The sequence below is a fragment of the Loxodonta africana genome, chromosome 19, assembly GCF_030014295.1.
Source record: "Loxodonta africana isolate mLoxAfr1 chromosome 19, mLoxAfr1.hap2, whole genome shotgun sequence".
NCBI lineage: Eukaryota > Metazoa > Chordata > Mammalia > Proboscidea > Elephantidae > Loxodonta > Loxodonta africana.
Window position 1 is genome coordinate 53,211,061 of NC_087360.1, and position 18,524 is coordinate 53,229,584.

Sequence of the window (18,524 nt, forward strand, 5' to 3'; positions counted from 1 at the left end):
AGTTTTCTGTTTCTGGCTGAAGATTTCTGGTCTGTTATCCTGAGAGCTTCAGCCCTCTCATGAGGATCTCTCACTTCTCCCTTTAAGGAGTCTCTTCCCTTTTGGAATCAGTGAAGTTCTTTTCAAGTCATCAAGCTCCTAATGCAAAGTCTAGAGAGAGAGAGGTTAGCCACAGTCAAGCTGTGTCTATCTTTGATCTTTCCAGTCTGATATTCACTGCTACCCCACCCACCTGAAGACCTCTTCCCTCTTTCCTTACCCCGTTTCTTCCTCCTGCCCATTTGTCTATCCTTCCTTTCTGTATGACACTGAGGATTCAGAGATATAAGTTACAATCCTTGTCAGTCTGATGGAGGTAGGCCATCAGGAGGCTGGTCAGCAATCACAGTTTGGGGCAAGCAGTGCTGGAATGGAGGTCTGTGCAGGGTGCCTCAGGAACCCAGGGTGGAGATGACCAGGTCAACCTGGAGGAAGGAGGTTCTGCACAGGCATGTGCATTGCTCAGAGGAGTATCCGTGGATAGATAGTTGGGCATTGATCAACAGTAGAAGAGGCAGGAAGGGCACTCCAGTCCACCATGGACAGAGTACAGGGTTCCACAGAAAACATGGTAGGCTGAGGGAACTGCATACCTTTTAGCCTTGCTTTTTTTATAGCACTGAAGGAAACCCTGGTGGCATAGTCGTTAAGTGCTACAGCTGTTAACCAAGAGGTTGGCAGTTCGAATCCGCCAGGTGCTCTTTGGAAACTCTACAGGGCAGTTCTACCCTGTCCTACAGGGTCGCTATGAGTCGGAATTGACTCGACGGCAGTGGGTTTGGTTTTTGGTTTTTATAGTACTGAAGAGGATCATAGAGAGTTACCTGGACAGATAGAGTCCTCATGAAGGGTCTTGCAGACCGGAAGGAGTTTGGATTTTATGTTCCGCAGGTGGTGGCGGTGGGTGTGTAGGGGTCATTAAGGGGATTTAAGCAGGTGGTATGTGGATAAAATCTGTATTTCAGAAAGCTCACTGTGGTTGTAGTGTGGAAGGGGTGGAGGTTGAGGTGTGAGCCTGACAGGTGACCCAGCACAGAGAGTCCAGTCAGAGGCTGCTGTAGCTGTTTTTGGGAGAGGACAGTAAAGACTGTGAGCCAGAGCTGTGGAGAGGAGGATGGAGAAGAGAGATGTGGTGGATAGTAGGCTACATTGACTGTAAGTGGGTGATTAGTGAGGTGTCATGGGTGACCCCCAGGTTTCTGACTTGGGTGACTTGGCTAGATAGAGATGACGTCTTCAAGACTGGAAATACAGGGGAAGGGGGAAGCATTGTTGGAAATAGTGGGGAGAGATACTGAGTTCAATTTTAGACATCATGAGTTTGAGGCGTGTATGGGACACGGAGGTAGAGATTTCTCTAGGCACTTGGTCATAGGGTTGAATCTTGGGGAGATTTTTGTCCAGGTGGTTCGATTAGTTAGTTCTCAGTGAATCAGTGTGCTAACTGAGGACACGGGAGTGGTTTAGAGAAGGTAGGGAAAGTCTATGATGGGAAGAGGGGAAGAGTTAAGTCTGGGGCTGTTGGAGTGCCAGCAGAGGATGGGAGCATGCAGCAGGGTGCCTCTGAGGTGGCACAGGCGTCAGCAGACTCTGTCCCTACAGACCTGGGGTTGGGGAAGGCCCTCAAGGAGGGTGTGGTCTGCAGCACACGATGCCTTTGAGATGGCGGCTCTCACCATCCTTGGAGTGATCCGCTCCTCCCTTCTAGGCTTCCCATTCCTCCCACCTTCTTCTTTTTCTCCTCCTCTTCTACATTCCTCACCACATGCATTTCTTTCTATTCTGGGTTTTCTGTCTTTTTCAACTTCCTCTTGCTATTTCCTTCTCCAGATGTGAGACTTTTTTAGGTACCTGAGAGGGAGCTTCAGCAAAGTTAACTTTGGACATGACACACCCTGTCCCCAGTTTCTAGACTGTTACAGGGAGGCTAGTGGTCAGAGTGGGGAGCAGGGGGAGACATGGTGGAGGTGGCCTCTGATCTCTCTACATCTGTTTGCCCCGTTCCCCTCAACAGGAAATGCCATCCAGGCCTTTGGCAATGGAACAGATGTGAACCTGTCCCCTAAGAACCCCTCATTCCAGGCCACCCAGGCCCCTCGGGTGGAGAAGATTCCTTCTTTGCCAGATGACCTCAGTGATAGCACCAGCCTGGGGACCAGTGTCATCACCACCTGCACTTCTGTCCAGGTGAGGAGGCTTGGATCTGCAGCAAGGGAAATGGAGGCAGGGCAGTCTGAGAGCCTAGAGGAGCACTGTGATACCAGAGGTAGGTGGGAGAAGCTACTAACCTGGAGGCCAGGGAGGGAGCAAGGACCCAAGAGACATGGGAGAGCTAGTGGGGGTAGTTTTTCATATATTTGTTAGTTTAGGCCTGCATCTTACAAGTGTTAAATGCCTGCCTATCACAGTGTTATACTAGATACCAGGGGGCGCAAGAGAAATGTAATGGTTTATTAACCATTTATTAACCATCTGATAATCACCAGGTAGTGTGCTAGTAGACTCCCTACGTATCTCATTTAATCCTCACAATACTGAGGTATTAGTATTCTTGTTTTGTACACAGAAAACTGTTCCACAGAGGTTAGGTGACATACCCAAGGTCACACAGCTAGTTAGTGGTAGATTCAGATTTCAAAACTACATATGGCTCCAAAGCCCATGGTGTTCATTTGTTTGTCTACCCCCTGTCTATTCATCCGTCCATTTATCCACCCATCCATCCATGTACCCCCCACCCACCCATCCACCCATCCACCCATCCATCCACCCACCCACCCACCCACCCACCCATCCATCCACCCATCCACCCATCCATCTACCCAGCCATCCATCCAAAGTGTATTACATACCCTATCTGTGCCAGGTATTATTGTAGATACTAGGGATACATTGGTGAATGAGGTGGACACAGTCCTGGGTTTTATGGTCCTTATGGTCTTGTGGAGCATCAATAATTAAACAAGTATCAGGCATGGACTGTGGTCAGTACTATGACAGGGGATACATGTGGCACTGTGGAGGAACATCATAGGGCGCCCACTCAGCCTCTGTCTCTGCTGAGCAGCCCTGCCTTGTATCAAACCATTTGCTACAGTAGGTCCTCTGTTTAAGAGGTTGGTTCTAAGCAGATCACACACACACACACACACACACACACACACACACATGCATAGACACAGTCATACCCCCTAGTACAAAGAATTTAAAAGGGAATCTAATAGAGTATATCAGGGAGATCAGAGGAGGGGGGAAGCAATGGGGTGTTGGGTGGTGGGGGTTAGGGGAATGGTTTAGGCAGGATCTGGGACTTGAATTGCCCAAGAAAGATTGATGTGATTTGAAAGACAGTCAGTAGGGGCACAGACTAAGCATAGGTGCAGGGAAGGGAGCAAGGCCTGGATGTGTGTGAGGCAACGAAGGCACCAGCCCAAATGAAATGGTAGGCTCATGGGTGTTTGGGTGTCAACAGCAGGCATTCACAATGCCAGGATGAGGGTCTCAGCAAGGACCAGGCTTCAAAGGAGGATTCAGGTTCCTCCTGACCACCCACTGCCCTATAGGCTCATGTGCTGGTGCCAGGCCCAGTCAGAGAAGCCCTCTTCCCACTTCCCCTCCTTTGTGGGGTCCCCTGCTCTGTAACAGCTGACCTCCAAGTGCCCTCATGTAGGGCTCAGCTTGCAGCCTTTCCATGCCCTGCTACTGTCAGTTAGACCGACCCCTCCTGATTTAGGGTGAGATGCCAGTGTCACCCTTGGGCAGCTTCTAATTACACTGGACATGCTTGAGTAGGTGCCAGCATGGGACTTGGGGTCCTGGTCCACAGACAATCACCAGCTCAATTTCATGCTAGAGTGGTGGACAGCTTGGCTGGTCAGGGCTATGCTACCTGTCTGGTGACCATGTCGGCTATTCAGAGTGGCTCACATGTCCCTCCGGGCCCCAGCAGCCTCCCCTATGTCACTCCTCCCCCGCCAGCTCCCTGGGTGGGCTTACCTGGGGAGATGCTGACTCAGCAGCTACTAGACCTTTCCCAAGGCCCTCACTGTGATTCACTGTGGGCACAGAAAAGTTCACAGCTGTGGCTTCATGCCTGCCCTCCCCACCTAACCCTCTGTAGTGCTGATGACTCTGCAGACCCGTCTTTTTTCTTCTTTTCCTCAGCAGGTTGTTGAACTGTCACTCAGTTTCTTTTAGCCCCAGCCTGGTTTTCTGCAGACTCACTGTCTAGGGACTTGGCTTAATTTTGATTTCATTCCAGTGGAGATAATGGATGATCTATATGTGAGATAATGTATGTGAAAGTGCTTTGTAAACTAAAAACCACTACACAAATGTTAGGTTTTATTAACCCCCAGGGGCTGAGGAGGCTGCCTGGCCGGTGGCCCCCACAGGCTTGGCCACTCTAGGCCTATTAACTAAGTCACTCTGGGGCACTGTCTCTGTGGGCGGGACAGCCAGGGACAGCCATCCCAGGAGGAAAGGAAGAGAAACAGACCCTTAAAGGAGGGCCCCATCCACTGTCACTCCCCCAGTTCCTTGCACACAGAAATGGAAGGGCAAGACCCCTGATTGTGTTTTCATTTTTAACGAGCTCTTGTTTAGTGCCAGGTGCCAGGAATGCAGAGTGAATGAGCCCTAGTCTCTGTCCTCATCCAGAGGCTGGTGGGGGTGCTTTGTCCCCTTCTTCAGCTCCACTAGTGTAGAGTGTCTCTAATTGAATGGGTCTCTGGCGTCTGTTGTGGAGCCCTTGGGAATTATGGGGACCCATGAGAGCTCATGGCTAAGAAGGGAGTCCCAAGTGAGGGCAGAGACAGGAAGCTGAGGCCTAGATGGGGGGGAGGGTGAGGGAGGCTGTGTACACTGGATACCCCTGGAGAGAGTCGAGATCATTTTACTTATCTTTGTCCTCTCTCCTGCCCCCATCCATACTACCTGGACCCTTGGGGAAGCTTTAGGGACTCGCCTTCATTGACCAAGAGATTCTGCCAACATGGGACTCATGGTCGGATTCCACAGTCTCCGTGTGGCGTCTGGCGTCTAGAGATCTCCTTCTCAAACCCTGGGGACCTGAGGCCCAGCAAGGGCAGTAACTGGTCCACAGCCACATGGCCAACTGGTGGCTCAGCAGGGCCAGGAACTCAGGCCTCCTGCCACCCAGCACATTCTCTTCTGGCTTTATTGCACTGCCTGCTCTTCCAATTTCCTCCCGCAAAGGACTTTCCTATGTAAGGGCAGGGCATTTCCACTGGGGGCTCCTGAGTAGAGATATGGGTGTCTGTAGGTACCACAGAGAACCCAGTACCTGGGGAGGCCCCTGAGTGGCCCTGTACCTGGGCCTGCTTGGTGGACTATGCTGGTGTCTTTGATGCTGTTTCTAGCTCTGTTCTTGTGCTTTCACTCCTGGCTGTGGCTCCCTCCCGGAGCAGCCATGCCTGCCTAGGGCTGTATGGAACTTGGAGAGGGCCAGGCAGGATCTGCAGAATGGTCTCTCCTGGGCCTTCTGGCCGTGCCCATACACCTCACGTGGGTTCCCTTTTCTTTTCCCTTCTTTCTACTGGTCGCTGGAGTGGGGGCATCTATACGAGACAGGTCAGTCTTGGACACTCATCCAAGGCTCTTTGTTTCTGAAGCCACAAGGCAGTCCTGTTGTAGGGCCTCAGGAATGGGGTCAGCAGGATGCTAGGCCCTTCCATTTGTTGGTCCCTCTCACTGAAATGCCTCTTCATCCCCTCCCTCCTGCCCCTTGGCCCACCCACTCCTCTACCTGGTGAATCCTACTCAGATGTCATCATACTTTTGTGTGATCTTCCCAGATTCTCCTAGGCAAAGGTGCCTCCTACCTTTGGGCTCCCACTTTGCTTCATTTGAGCATTTGCCTCATGTGCTATACTCACCCATACCGCGCAAGAGTCCCTCAAGGACGAGGCCACATCCCACTGTTTTTGTGACCCTGTATAACTAAGTGCACAGAGCCTGGCACTAGTGGTAGTGTTGTGGTTAGCTGCCTTCAGATTGGCTCCTGACTCATGACGACCCCGTGCACAATGGAACAAAACGCTGCCTGGTGTTGCGTCATCCCCATGACCCGTTTCAGATTAGAGCACTGTGATTCATAGCACTTGGTAGGTGGTCCATAAAAGTTGAGGGCAAGAATCCAGAGCCCCTAATTCATTTGATTTATTGGAACATGCTGCTTTCCATTCTAGAACAGGGTCTGTGTTATTGCTTGCAGGCAACTCTTTATTCAGCTTTTTTCCATCCCACAGAGGTTTATTAGGTCCGCTGTGTGCATAGTGAAGGAGTATTTCTATCAAGGATGTAGAAAGATTGGTTAGAAGGCTGTTTGATAATATGACAGGGTCTGAACTAGGGCATGCAGTGGGGATGGGGAGGAAGACTGGCAGGGGGTTAGTGCTTTCCCTGGGCATAGTGTTTCTAGCATCCTTGACATTCCCTTTGGGCTCCGAATGCTAATGTGCATGGTCCCATCAGATCAACTGAATCCCAGCTTTCCTGTGGTGCTTACTAAGTGGTACTGGCAAGCCCTAAACCCTTTAACCCATTGCCATTGAGTTGATTCTGACTCATGGCGACCCTATAGGACAGAGTAGAGCTGCCTCTTTGGTTTCCACGGAACAGCTGGTGGATTTGAACTGCTGACATTTTGGTTAGCATGCAACCTCTTTACGACTGTGCCACCAGAACTTCACGGCAAGCCCTAGTAGCACTTATTCTACTTTGTTCTCCTTGTTTTCACCAGTCAATTTACCAGTCAATTTCTGCTCTCACCCTTGACACTGCCAATCACATCTTGTTGGTGCTAAAGATGAGTTTAGGAGGGGTTGCCACAAGGCCTCCTCATCACAAGCCTGCAACAAATTCGGCAACCACCTCCATCTCCTCCCTCATCCTGTCTGGTCCCTTGATGAGCCTCTGACCCAATACATAAGCCTGTGGGCTTCAGGGTGTGGGAACTGAAAAGTCAGTTACTGTACTGGGATGTCTAGTAGGCATATATTTCTGATTTACAAATATGGCTTGCTTAACAGCTTCGAGATACAATTGTTTGTAACTTGGAATGCATTCCTTCTTTCCTTCCTTCCTCTAGCTCTCTCGTTCATTTATTCATCCATCCTTGCATTCATTCATTTATTCAACATGTATCATTGTTGCATTTCTATTATATTCTAGGCACTGAGGCTAACAAGCTTAATAGCTGAGTACCCTGGTCCTCCTACAGGTAGGGCGGGCAGGATTCGAGCTTCAATAATTACGAGGGAAAAAATAATTGGCACACCAAAAGGAACAATAAAGTGTCATGGGGGTCCACAGGAGGGAGGGACTGCTTTGGACTGGGAGTGGAAGCAAAGGACTCATTGACAAGGTAAAACCTGCTGCTAGGCATGAGAGACTAGGCAAGGGTCATCCTTTTAGACATGTCTCCTAGAGAGGCCCCTGTGCCCAGGGAGCTGGGAGCAAGCTGTCTTTCTCCTCTTCCTTGCCCACCTCTGACCGCACTCCACCTGCAAAGTTCCCAGTTCACAGAGCCTTGCTGGTCTGACCCAGGTGCTAGTGACTTAAGTCTGGTCTTTGAGGGAATATGTGGAGATGTGGAATTGGGGTTGGAGTAAGTGAGGGGTGTCCGAGGCAGAGGGACAAGTGGGAGCAAAGGCATGGTATCAGGAAAGTGTAGAGCATGTTGAGTAGGGGTCTGCACACTATGAACTATTGGCCAAACCTGGCCCACTCTCTGTTTTTATAAATAAAGTTTTATTGGAACACAACCACACCCTATTGTTTACATATTGCCTACATGCTATAGGCAGAATTGAGTAGTTTTGACAGAAACGGTATGACCTGCCTGGCTCTTTGCAGAAAAAGTTCGTTGAAACCTAATGGAAAGGAGCAGCAAGTATGGATGTAGAAGAACACAAAATACACATATGGGAAGGGGAGGGGTTGGCAATGAAACCTGATGAGTAGGTTGACATGGTGAATGCTGAGACACCACGGAAGGCTTTTGAGCAGGAGAGTCATGATCAAAGCTGTGATTTAGGAAGATTAATCTGACAGCAGGTGGAGATTGTTTGACAAAGGAGAGAGGCTGGAGAGACAGGGAGACCTGTGAGGAGATGTTTTCGATAGTGGGAGATAAGAAATGAGGGATTGAGCTAGAGTGGCGGGGAGGGAGGGGAGGAAGAGGTGTGGGTTACTGGAGTGAGTACAGAAGGGATGGCCCCGGTGACTGGCTGGTGGGGCACAAGTGTGGGAAGAGTCCATGGGGACTCAGGGTTTGAGTGTGGGGTCAGGAACAGAAACAGGGAAACAGGAGAGAGTCAATATTTTCCCATAGATATAACACCAGACTTAGTCCCTAGTGCTTGGGCCAGAGTAGCAAGGATCTGGAAACTGCCACCCCTGGGGTTTAGGGGTGGGATGGAGTCAGAGTTTGGCAAGGCAGAGGAGGAAGACAATTTCTTTCCAACTCTCTGGGAACAGGGACCTCCCTGGGAGACATTTCTAAAAGGATGACCGTTTCCTTTGCTACTGTCCTCCTTCTGTGTCTGTGCCCCTTCCCAGTTTATGTCTCCTGGTGCCACGTGCACAAGCTGTTTTTTTTAATGCTTCTCATGGTGTCCCACAGGCCAGCCCAAGCAGCCCACTCTCCCCACAGAGTCCCTCTCCCCACCTCCTAGTCAGGAGGCTTTGCTGATTAGAAGCCCTGTTTCCTGCCATGCTAGCAGCTTAGGCCTGTTCCCTTTGGAATTGTGGGAATCCACAGACCCTGGGCTTACCTCAGGGTTGAGATGCTCAGAGTAGGGGCAGGGACAGGGGCTGGAGTAAGCCACTCTGTTCCCACAGACGCCTTCCATCAAAGCCCAGGAAAACCAGGTGAGGTTGATATCAAAGGCAGCCTTAAGGGGGAACATGGCCTCTGAGGACAGCCTGCAGCCTGGGAGTTTTAGAGAAAGATGGCGCCTCTTCTCTCCTTCTTCAGATGTTTTGACTGGTGTGGAGGTGATTGTGTGGATGTGTGAGCTTCCCAAGGGTAGAGCTGTGACTTATTTATCTTTGAAACTCCTGGAGGAGGTGTGTGTGTGTATGTGTGTGTGTGTGGCGGCAGGAAGTTGGCTGTCCCAGAGTTAAGGGTGAGGGAGAGAGGAGGCAGTGACCCGGAAATGAAGGCATGAATGTGAATGACCTTTTTCTCTCTTAGAATATACTTTCAGGGATCATTTCTATAGTTCATTGCACTTCTACTTTAAGACAAGGTCAGCAAATGGGCAATCATCCCAGACCCTGTGTGCCCAGGACTGGGCTAGGGGCCTCAGGCTTGCCATCAGGCGAGGTGACTGCAGCTTCGTTGTCTGCTCTCTTTTCTGGAAATCAGGTGGAGGGGTGCCTGGGGCAGAGATTCTTGCACTTAGCTTCGCCAGCTCTCATCTGCTGCATAGTCGCGACAGGAGGCAAGTAGGGCACAGGAACCTGCACCTAAGCCTTACTCTGGCTTGCAGGCCACCAGCTTACCTAGACTTCTGCTTGCAGCTGCCTTCTCTGCCCCTTCAAAGCTTTTCTCGTAGGTCCTGCCATAGGATGCAAACTAAGCATGGCTCTGCTTTATGCCATATGGAATTAATAAGCCCTTAGATTTGTATGGAGATTTGCTATGCCAAATGCAATATCTCAGTTAATTTTCACAGTAGGTCTGTGAGGTAAGTTTGTCCATCTCAGTTTTATAGATGAGGAAAACAAAACCAAAACCCCGTTGCTGTCCAGTTGAGTTGATTCTGACTCATAGTGACCCTATAAGATAGAGTAGGAAGCCGTAGGGCTTCAAAGGAGCGGCTGGTAGATTTGAACTGCCAACCTTTTGGTTAGCAGCTGAGCTCTTCACCACTACACCACCAGGGCTCCAGAAGATGAGGTAACTGAGGCTCAAATAGATGAAGACACTTGACAGTCACCAAATGTCGTTGCAGCAGGATTTAGAGGTCATTTAGGTTAGTTGTTTTTGTAAACCTTATTTTTTTTTAAAGCAGTAGGGTCTTTTTTAAAAATAATTTTATGTGTAACTCCAATATATAAAACAAAAATGGAGCTGCTTTGGTTGAAATGGGGGTATAAACCTTGAATCCTACCCAGGCTGTCCCCTTGGTGATGGTATGTATTACCACGACCAGTTGCCATCAAGTCAACTGTAACTCATGGAGACCCCGTGTGTGTCAAGACCATTTATTTGCTCCATAAGGTTTTCAATGGCTGATTTTTTTGAAATAGAATGCCAGGCCTTTCTTCTGAGGTGCCTTTGGATGGACTCCCACCTCCAGCCAAGGGCATTAAATGTTTGCACCACCCAGGGACTCAATTATATATAAGGCTACATATTTAGTGGTGGAGCAGTGGTTAAGAGCTTAGCTGCTAACTAAAAGGTCAGCAGTTCGAATCCACCAGCTGCTCCTTGGAAACCCTGTGGGGCAGTTCTACTCTGTCCTGTAGGGTCGTGATAAGTCAGAACTGACTCCATGGCAACTTTTTTTCCTTTTCGTGGTGAGATGGGGACACAGTAATAAGACATAGATCCCAAAAGGGGGGCACTTACAAACCTGCCATACCTGAAATAATTATTAGCAAGAGATGATGCTAGGGGCAAATAAGGATGGGCTTATGATGTGGACCCCTTCAGTCCTCAGGATAGCACAGATCTTGCAGGATGTATGAGGAGGGCAGAGAGGTGAGACTGAGTGAGGTCTGGTGATGGGGAGAAGGGAGGGCATTCAGATTGAAGATGATGATGGTAGTACAGCCTCTAACAGGGCCACGGGCATGGCTTCTGAGAGCACTGGCCAGAGCTGTGCTTGGTCCTGGGGAGTAGAATCCAGTTCTTAGGGCCTTAAGGTGTTATATCACATGCCCTTCTGCAGAGGGAAGGAGGTTGGTGGGTGGGTCGGGCCATATCCTGCCTCCTGGAGAAACTGGTGCTGTGGTCTTAAACAGGGTCTTTATGATTCCATCCCTGCTGCACCAATCACTGCGGTCATATCTCACCATCAGTGGTAACTCTGCTCTTGGCTGGGGTCTCTGTGTGACAGCTGGGGCCTTGTTTAGCTGACCAGATGTCTTCGGCTGTAGGTTGCCTATAATTTCCGAGGGATTATTGATATTTCTGGCCAAACACAGTGATTTCGGCATAAATTCTTGGCTGTCCAGTTGCTTGTGGTGGCTAGAGCTTCACTGTAAGTGCCTTGGAAACGAAACCATTTGAAGCCAGGATAGAAACACTGCATCTGCCAGCTGGTCCCCATGGATCACTCTTTTGATGATGACAACAAAGGGCTGTTCTCATGTATACCCTCTGGCCCTTCATCCAAGTGGTTTATTCCATGGGTGGAGAACAATTGCACCAAGCTAGCCTTCCTTTCTCATCCCTTCCCTTGCCTGCAGAGCTCCCAGGTGCTGCACATCTGTTTAGGGTAAGAATGGCCAAAACCTGGCACAGTTGCCCGATGTCTGCCTAATGTGTACCTGTGGCAGACATCACCAATCAATCACAGCTCTCTTCCCCATTGAGCCTAGATGAAGGCTCGTGATCTTTCTCTATATAGCCCTCCAGCAGCCATGACAGCTTAACTGGAGCTGGCTCTCTGATGCCTTTTCTGATCTGTGGCAGTCATTCATGCATGCATGCATCTAGTAAAATATTTACTGAGTTACTGTTGTGAGCTGGACATTACTCAATGCAAGGATAAGAAGGCATGGTCCCTGGCGTTTGAGGAGTTCTGAGTGAGGTAGATAGACAAGTGAATAGCTTATTACTGCAGAGTGCCATACGACGAAGAGCAGAGTCTTGAATTACGTGCTCCAGGAGCCCGAAGAAGAAAGAACGTAATTGCTGAGGGTGTTAGAAAAGGGCAGGAGCCCACTGGGCTGCATGGAAACTGAGCCAGCATCGTTAACTTCATACCCTGTGCCTAGAGATGCTAGAGATGGATGTCAGGGCCACAGCATGTCTCATCTCATCTGGGTCACTGGACAAAGCCTGGCCAGAGACCCATCCTTACTAGTGCCTTCTCTCCCACAGGAGCAGGGCCTGAAGGCCAATAACTCCAAAGAGTTAAGCATGTGCTTCACAGAGGTGAGTGAGGAGCAGAGTGGTGGGGTAAGGGGAGGGGGTGCAGGAGACTGGGCCGGGGGGCTGTCCCAGGTGAGTCTCTGAGCTCCCACATCTCATTGCAGGGCTGCTCCTAGCTGAGCTTCTGGCCCACCTGGATCTGGGTGGGGTGTGCTGGGAAGGTGTGCAGGGGCAGCCGTCTGCACCTGGGTCTTGGCTGTCTCCATGGGGAGATGTGAGTGGCTGCTTTGACCAGAGGCCCTCACATGCCTTCCTTATTCTTTAAGACAAATTTATTGAGCACCTACCATGTGCTTGTTCTCAAGATGTTTAGGAGATACAGACATGGAAAAAGACAGCCTCTTCTTTAAGAAGCCCCCAGTGTAGGAGTACAGATATGACTTATAGATCTAAGACAGTAACTTAGATGAGAAGAAAAGGCATTGTCATTCTACAGAAGGAGAGAGAGGTCCAGAGAGAAATGTGCGAGGAAGGCTTCATGGAGGAGGAGGGATTTGAACAAAGCTATGGAAACCCTGGTGGCATAGTGGTTAAGTGATACGGCTGCTAACCAAAAGGTCGGTAGTTCAAGTCTGCCAGGTGCTCCTTGGAAACTCTACGGGGCAGTTCTACTCTGACCTATAGGGTCGCTATGAGTTGGAACCGACTCGATGGCAGTGGGTTTGGTTTTTTGGTTTTAAGAACAGGGAGAGCTTGTTCTCTCTCTTCTCTTCTCTCAAGATGTGGATTCTTATGGACCCTAGTGCTTCTCCTTCTTGAGATCTCTTTCCACTCTCTCAACTCAGTGGGACTCAGATCCTCTCCCTCATTTGGTCAAATCAGCCCTAATGCTGAACGAGATGAGCAGCCCATTTTCCTGGGATCTGCTGGCCTGCCTCCTAAAGTCTTGGGGCTTGGAGCCAGAAGGGACGGTGTGCGTCCTCTGGCTCCTGCACCTGCCCCAGTTCCATGGACGCCTGGCTCTTCATTCAGAAGGCAAAGGAGTATCTCTCTGGGTAACAGAGAAGGCAGAAGCTTGAGGGATCCAATCCCCGAGTCCTGTTCTTTTTCTAGTCCCAGCCCTACTGACTTGTGTTTGTTTTGTTGTTCTCTTTGTTTTTGTCTCCCCTTCTCCTATGGACCCAGCTCACTACAAACATCATCCCAGGGAGTAACAAGGTGATAAAACCTAACTCAGGTCCCAGCAGAGCCAGACCGACGGCTGCCTTGACCGCTCTGTCCTTGCTGATGTTGAAACTGGCCTTGTAGGCCCTGGGAACCTCATTGGAAGATATCTGGAAGCTTCACAAACAAGAAATACCCGCCTGACAAAATGGAAACACATACAGACACACACGCACACACACACACACACACCTTGCAAAAAAAGATTTTTTCTCCACCTTGTCTCTGAACTTGTCTCCTCCCAGGTTTCTTCTCTGGAGAAGTTTTTCTAAACCAAACAGACAAGCAGGCGGGCAGCCTGAGAGCAGGCACCCGAGGTCCCCAGGCAAGGGAAACCCAGCATCGAGGAGGGCGGGAGGGTCCAGAAATGCCCTTCACTTTCTCCTGGTGGTTCCTCTCTGGACCCTACTGAAGCAAGAGATCAAGATGTGACCCCTGTGGCTGAGGGGACTTGTGGCTGTGCCTGATGTAGGCTGGGGTAGGACGGCTGCAGCTGCTTTCCTCAAGCTGCCCACTCTGGGGACCTGCCGGGGTTGGCAGAGGGGAGTAGTCAGTGAGGCTGCAAGGCTGGCCACTGTGGGTTCCAGGTGGACTCCTTCAGCACCTCTTCTTGGCTTCAAAGATGGAATTGGTTTCACCCTTCTCTCTGCCCTCCCCAGGCCAGGCAGTGCAGGTCCTGGCAGGTCTGCATCTGTTGTGTGGACCCCCATGGGTGCCTGTGGAGGGATGTGACCATGGGCTCCCCCTGACCATCACATGGAGGGGGGACAGCTCCACCAAGGCTTGGGAGCACAGCCCACCTGGGATATCCCCGCGGGAGGAGGTCACAAAACTTGGGCACCTGCTCAAGTGTGGCTCTTCCCTTCTTGGTGGCAAGAATTTTGAAGTCAAAGAGGAATAACAATTTGTTGGCTTTTTTGGTTGCTAGTGGGTCCATTTGGTGGGTCTTCTTCAGGGAGAGGGGCCACCGAGAGTGGCAGAGGAGACCACGGCCGGATGTGGACCTGGAGCACTCTGGCCTCTTGAGTGGTTCTCTCTCTCTTCTCCTGCCTCCTCTTTTTCATGTTCTCTTTCCTCATTTCCGAGACATACATCAGCTGTATGTACATAGCAAGGCTCCTTTCTCAACATATATGTATATACACATCCATATACATATATTGTGTGGTTTCTCCTTTTTTTCCTTTTTTTAAGAAACAAAACTATCCGAATAATACCCCCACAGAAGAGCGAAAATGTATTATTGTAAAGTTTATTTTTTTTAATAATGTTGTCTATAATGGAAGAAAAAAGGAAGCTGACTCCCTTGTGTCCCTGCTCCAGTCGGGCTGGCTGGGCTGTGGAAGGGGGTGACTGATCAGTATTCTTGCTTAACCCGGGCATCAATAAACTTACTAGGAAGCAATTTGCCTTCTGCCTCACTAAGATTGTGCCTTCTTCCCCTCGTTTGTTCTTGACTTAGTGCCACCACTTGGCTGCTTACCTGGGGCTCCTGGTGTGCCTTAGGAAGTGTGTGCGTGTGTGTGTGTGTGTGCGTGTGCACACGTGTGTATGCATACACATGTATCCATCCTTGTGTCTGTCTGTGGGTGTGGGTAGATGGAACTTCTTTGGGAGAGTGTTTTCACTTGGTGGGTGTGAGGTTCCCGGCTATGCCAAGCCTGCTGGCTGTTCACTTAACTCCTCCCCTTCCCGCCTCCCTTTCCCAGTCAGTACAAATGTCCCTTGGTCCCACACTGGATGAGACTGAAAGCAGACGTGGGAATAGAGGAGGGGCACAACAGTGTGGTGACATACCTCTGGTCTATTTTTGTTTTAAGGATGACCTGGGTGGCCGTGGGAAGCCCTGGTGGTGTCATGGTTAAGTATTTGGCTGCTATCCAAAATGTCGGCAGTTTGAATCCACCAGCTGCTTCTTGGAAACCCCACGGGGCAGTTCTAGTCTGTCCTATGAGGTCGCTATGAGTCGGAATCGACTTGACGGCAACGGGTTTTTTGGTTTGGGTGACCCTGGACCTGTTAGGTGTAGCTTTTAGTCTTATCTGGAGTGGAGGGGTGGCTCTCACCCAGGACTCTTGAATTTACTTGAAGTTTGTGATTGTGAAGGCCATGACCTTGTCTCTTGGGCCCCAGGAAGAGAACAACTGTGTGTGTTCTGGGGTCAGGTCCCAAAAGAGCAAAGATTTTTTCTGTTTCTTCACCCTTTCCTTCCCTCTTCCTCCACTTGCCACCTACACACCACCCAAACACTGGGCAGTCATATTCTCCTTGGAGAAGACCAGGCGGCTGCTTGTTGGCTAAGAGTGTGTGTGTGTGCATGAGTGTGCATGTGCAGACTTGCAAGTGTCCATGTGCATGCATGAGTGTGTGCATACAGGGAGGAGGAAGGAGAGGAGGCTGGAAGGCAAGAGAATGTTCCCACTGTCAGCATGGCCTTCAGCAGCTGTACATGGTCCCATCATGTCACCACTGGGTGATAGAATGTCATTTTTCCACTCCTGGATCCCCCCAAATGGCTCTTATTTCTGGTTGCATGCATCCTAGGAACAGTGGCTCACGGTGGTGATCACTGTGGTGTGCACTGTTGGAATGTAGCTGGGATCCTTTCCGACTCTGCATGTGAGAAGGAACACTGAGCCAGCCAGCTCTCTCCCCCAGTTATTGTTTCCAGTGGAGGTGGCCCTAGAGGCCACTTGGAAATCCATGTTCTTTGCAAACAGCAAATACTCTGGTTAACGTAAAAAGTCGTTACTGGAAGGATATGGAGGAAAGTGGCTCACAGAATCTACGGGAAATGGTAGGACCAGGAGACGTGAGGACAGGCATGAAAGGACATCTGAAGAGCCACTGCCTCTGTGATGAACAACTGCCAACCATTGTCCAGCTGGCTGAGCTGGGGCCTTGTGCCTACCTTACCGTACATGAGTGGGAGAGGGGAGAGTATTTCCTACCTCGTATCCCTAAGGCTTGGTGGTCCCTTGGACTGCATAATGGGGGAGAAAAAATACCCCAAACGGTATTTTGACATACTATTATAAAGGAGGAATGGATGCTGGGCAGCTTTACTCTGCCTTAGAGCGTTTCCCCATTGAGGTATCACAGTGACTCTAATTTTACTATTAAATATTCATTCCTTTGGCTAAGACAATTCCTGTTCCTCTGATCCTTTTACAATAACCAAATAAAACTGCAAAGAATAACATGTTACTTTTTTTATTGTCAATTAGTTTAACAGTTAGCATGCATTTTAGGAACAATAATGACATTTGGGCCTGGACATCGAGATTGGGGTTGGGGAACAGACAGGAAAAGAATTGGAAAGGAGTGCTAGGAAGCACCAGGGATAGATTTTAAATTATTTCAGAGTTATTTTGGAGAGACTGCAGGCATATGCAGTGTAGGTCCACTGTGCCTTTACCCCAAAGTCAGCAAAGTATATGAAATTAGCTTCTTAGCCGCTAGCTCCCTGAGGATTCCTGATCTGGGGCATGTATTGTGTCTGCAAGGCTGGCCTAGCCATGTTTTCTAGGCTCTGGTACCTTGCCAAATCTGAAACTACGTAGTAGATGCTTCTCGCCTTGCTGGGGAAGCTTCTAGCATGGGAACATTTTTCTCAGCGACAACCCAGACGTTGGTTTCCTGCCTCGCTCTTGCCATCCTCTTCAGCACAGCTAGGATCACTGGACCATAGGCCCAGCAGAGACCTCTGACAGCATTAAGTGTGTTGCGCTGCTGGTCCTGCTCTGACCTGGTGGTGCTCCTCATACCTGGGTCTCTGCCTTGCTCCAAGACCAGACACAGGGTCGTCATGTCAGTTTTCTGCACCCCAGCCCCTGCCTTCATAACCTCTTGGCAACACAGGTTTTCTGGGACAGGGTCTAACTTTGCTCCTGCTAGTCCTTCCAGGAAACAAATCCTGACTTGGATCCCCCAGTCTTGCCTGGACCTCCACCAGACCTTCCTGATGCCAGCCATCTCCAGGCCTGCCAGGGTGGCTCACCTGCCTACCAGACTCCCCTCACAGCTCACCTGCTCACAAAGATACGCCCCTGCCCCAGGAGCCCTGGTTTAATTTCCCCTGTGCTGTTGCCTATTGGTTCTCAGGCCCCCACAGTGTGATGGTCTGCCTACAATGGCTTGATTTTGTGCCAAAAGGGTCTCATATATGCGTGCAAGTACGGGTGCATGTGTGTGTGTGTGTGTGTTTGCCTGTTGCTAGTTCTCAGCCTTGTTCCACTGACTGCCAGATGCCTGTATAAGACAGAGACTTTACTTACAGAAGGGTAAAGGCTCAGTGTTGCCTGTTGGCTGGGGACGTTGTTTGCCAATATTTTCTAATCTGTGACATCAATTTCAATCAGGCCTCTCCCAAGTCTGCTAGGACGCTAGGGAATAAAACTGGTCACATACTATCTGTTAATGTTGCCTGTTGCTTTAAAGTGTCAGTGGGGGTAGATATTCATTTTTTAAAAATAAATATAATTTTTTTGGAAAAGCCAGAGTTATTTGGAGCCAAAACTGGTAAATAAGGATGGTGGCATTCTCTGGGATGGATATAAGTGGTGGGAAGACTGGTTTCTAGTCATTTAGTGGGTGGTTTGTTGTCCTGGTGGTGCAGTGGTTAAGAACCTGGCTGTTAACCAGAAGCTTGGCAGTTCGAATCCACCAGCCTCCTTGGAAATCCTGTGGGTCTGTTCTACTCTATCTTATAGGGTTGCTATGAGTCAGAATCGACTGGACAGTAACTGGTTTGGTTTTTATTTTTTTTGGTGGTGGGCAGCTTTAGGGAAATCTTGTTCAGCCTTGGTTACCTCACCTGCAAAGTTGTATTAAATGATAATCAAGGTCCCTCGTGATTCTAAACAAGTTCTGGAGGAAGAGGGAGGAGGGGGAGAGAGGGAAGAGAAGAAGAAAGAAGAGGGACAGTGGCAGAGGCAGAGGCCGACAGTGAGACTGACGCCAATCAGCTTGGTGTCCTTGCCCAGCACACCCACATTCCCAAGAGGAGAGCTTCCAATGCTGGAACGATGGCAGCAAGCACAGTCTGCCACGGTGACTACTTTGAATTTTTAAGTTCTGATGTGTTTTGTAAAACCCCAGACATCCTACTTTGTAGTTACACCTCCTACATTATAGTCAGTGAGTACATAGAAAGGACTTTGAAATCTTTGCAGAGATGTTTACAAAG

At 49.7% G+C, this 18,524-nt stretch overlaps 1 protein-coding gene across 2 annotated transcripts in view; it reads left to right on the forward strand.

The window, feature by feature from the left end:
* Nucleotides 1-16,484, forward strand: part of GFRA2 (GDNF family receptor alpha 2) — a 112,035-nt gene extending 95,551 nt beyond the window's left edge. The window contains exons 7-9 of one of the 2 annotated variants that reach the window (XM_003412488.4): nt 2,054-2,226; nt 12,122-12,175; nt 13,298-16,484. In XM_003412488.4, coding sequence (XP_003412536.1) covers nt 2,054-2,226; nt 12,122-12,175; nt 13,298-13,420 — 350 coding nt within the window. In that variant the 3' untranslated portion in view covers nt 13,421-16,484. Of the gene's footprint in view, nt 1-2,053; nt 2,306-12,121; nt 12,176-13,297 lie in introns of both variants that reach the window. The other variant, XM_064272730.1, reaches the window with a different exon arrangement.
* Nucleotides 16,485-18,524: the final 2,040 nt, after the last annotated feature.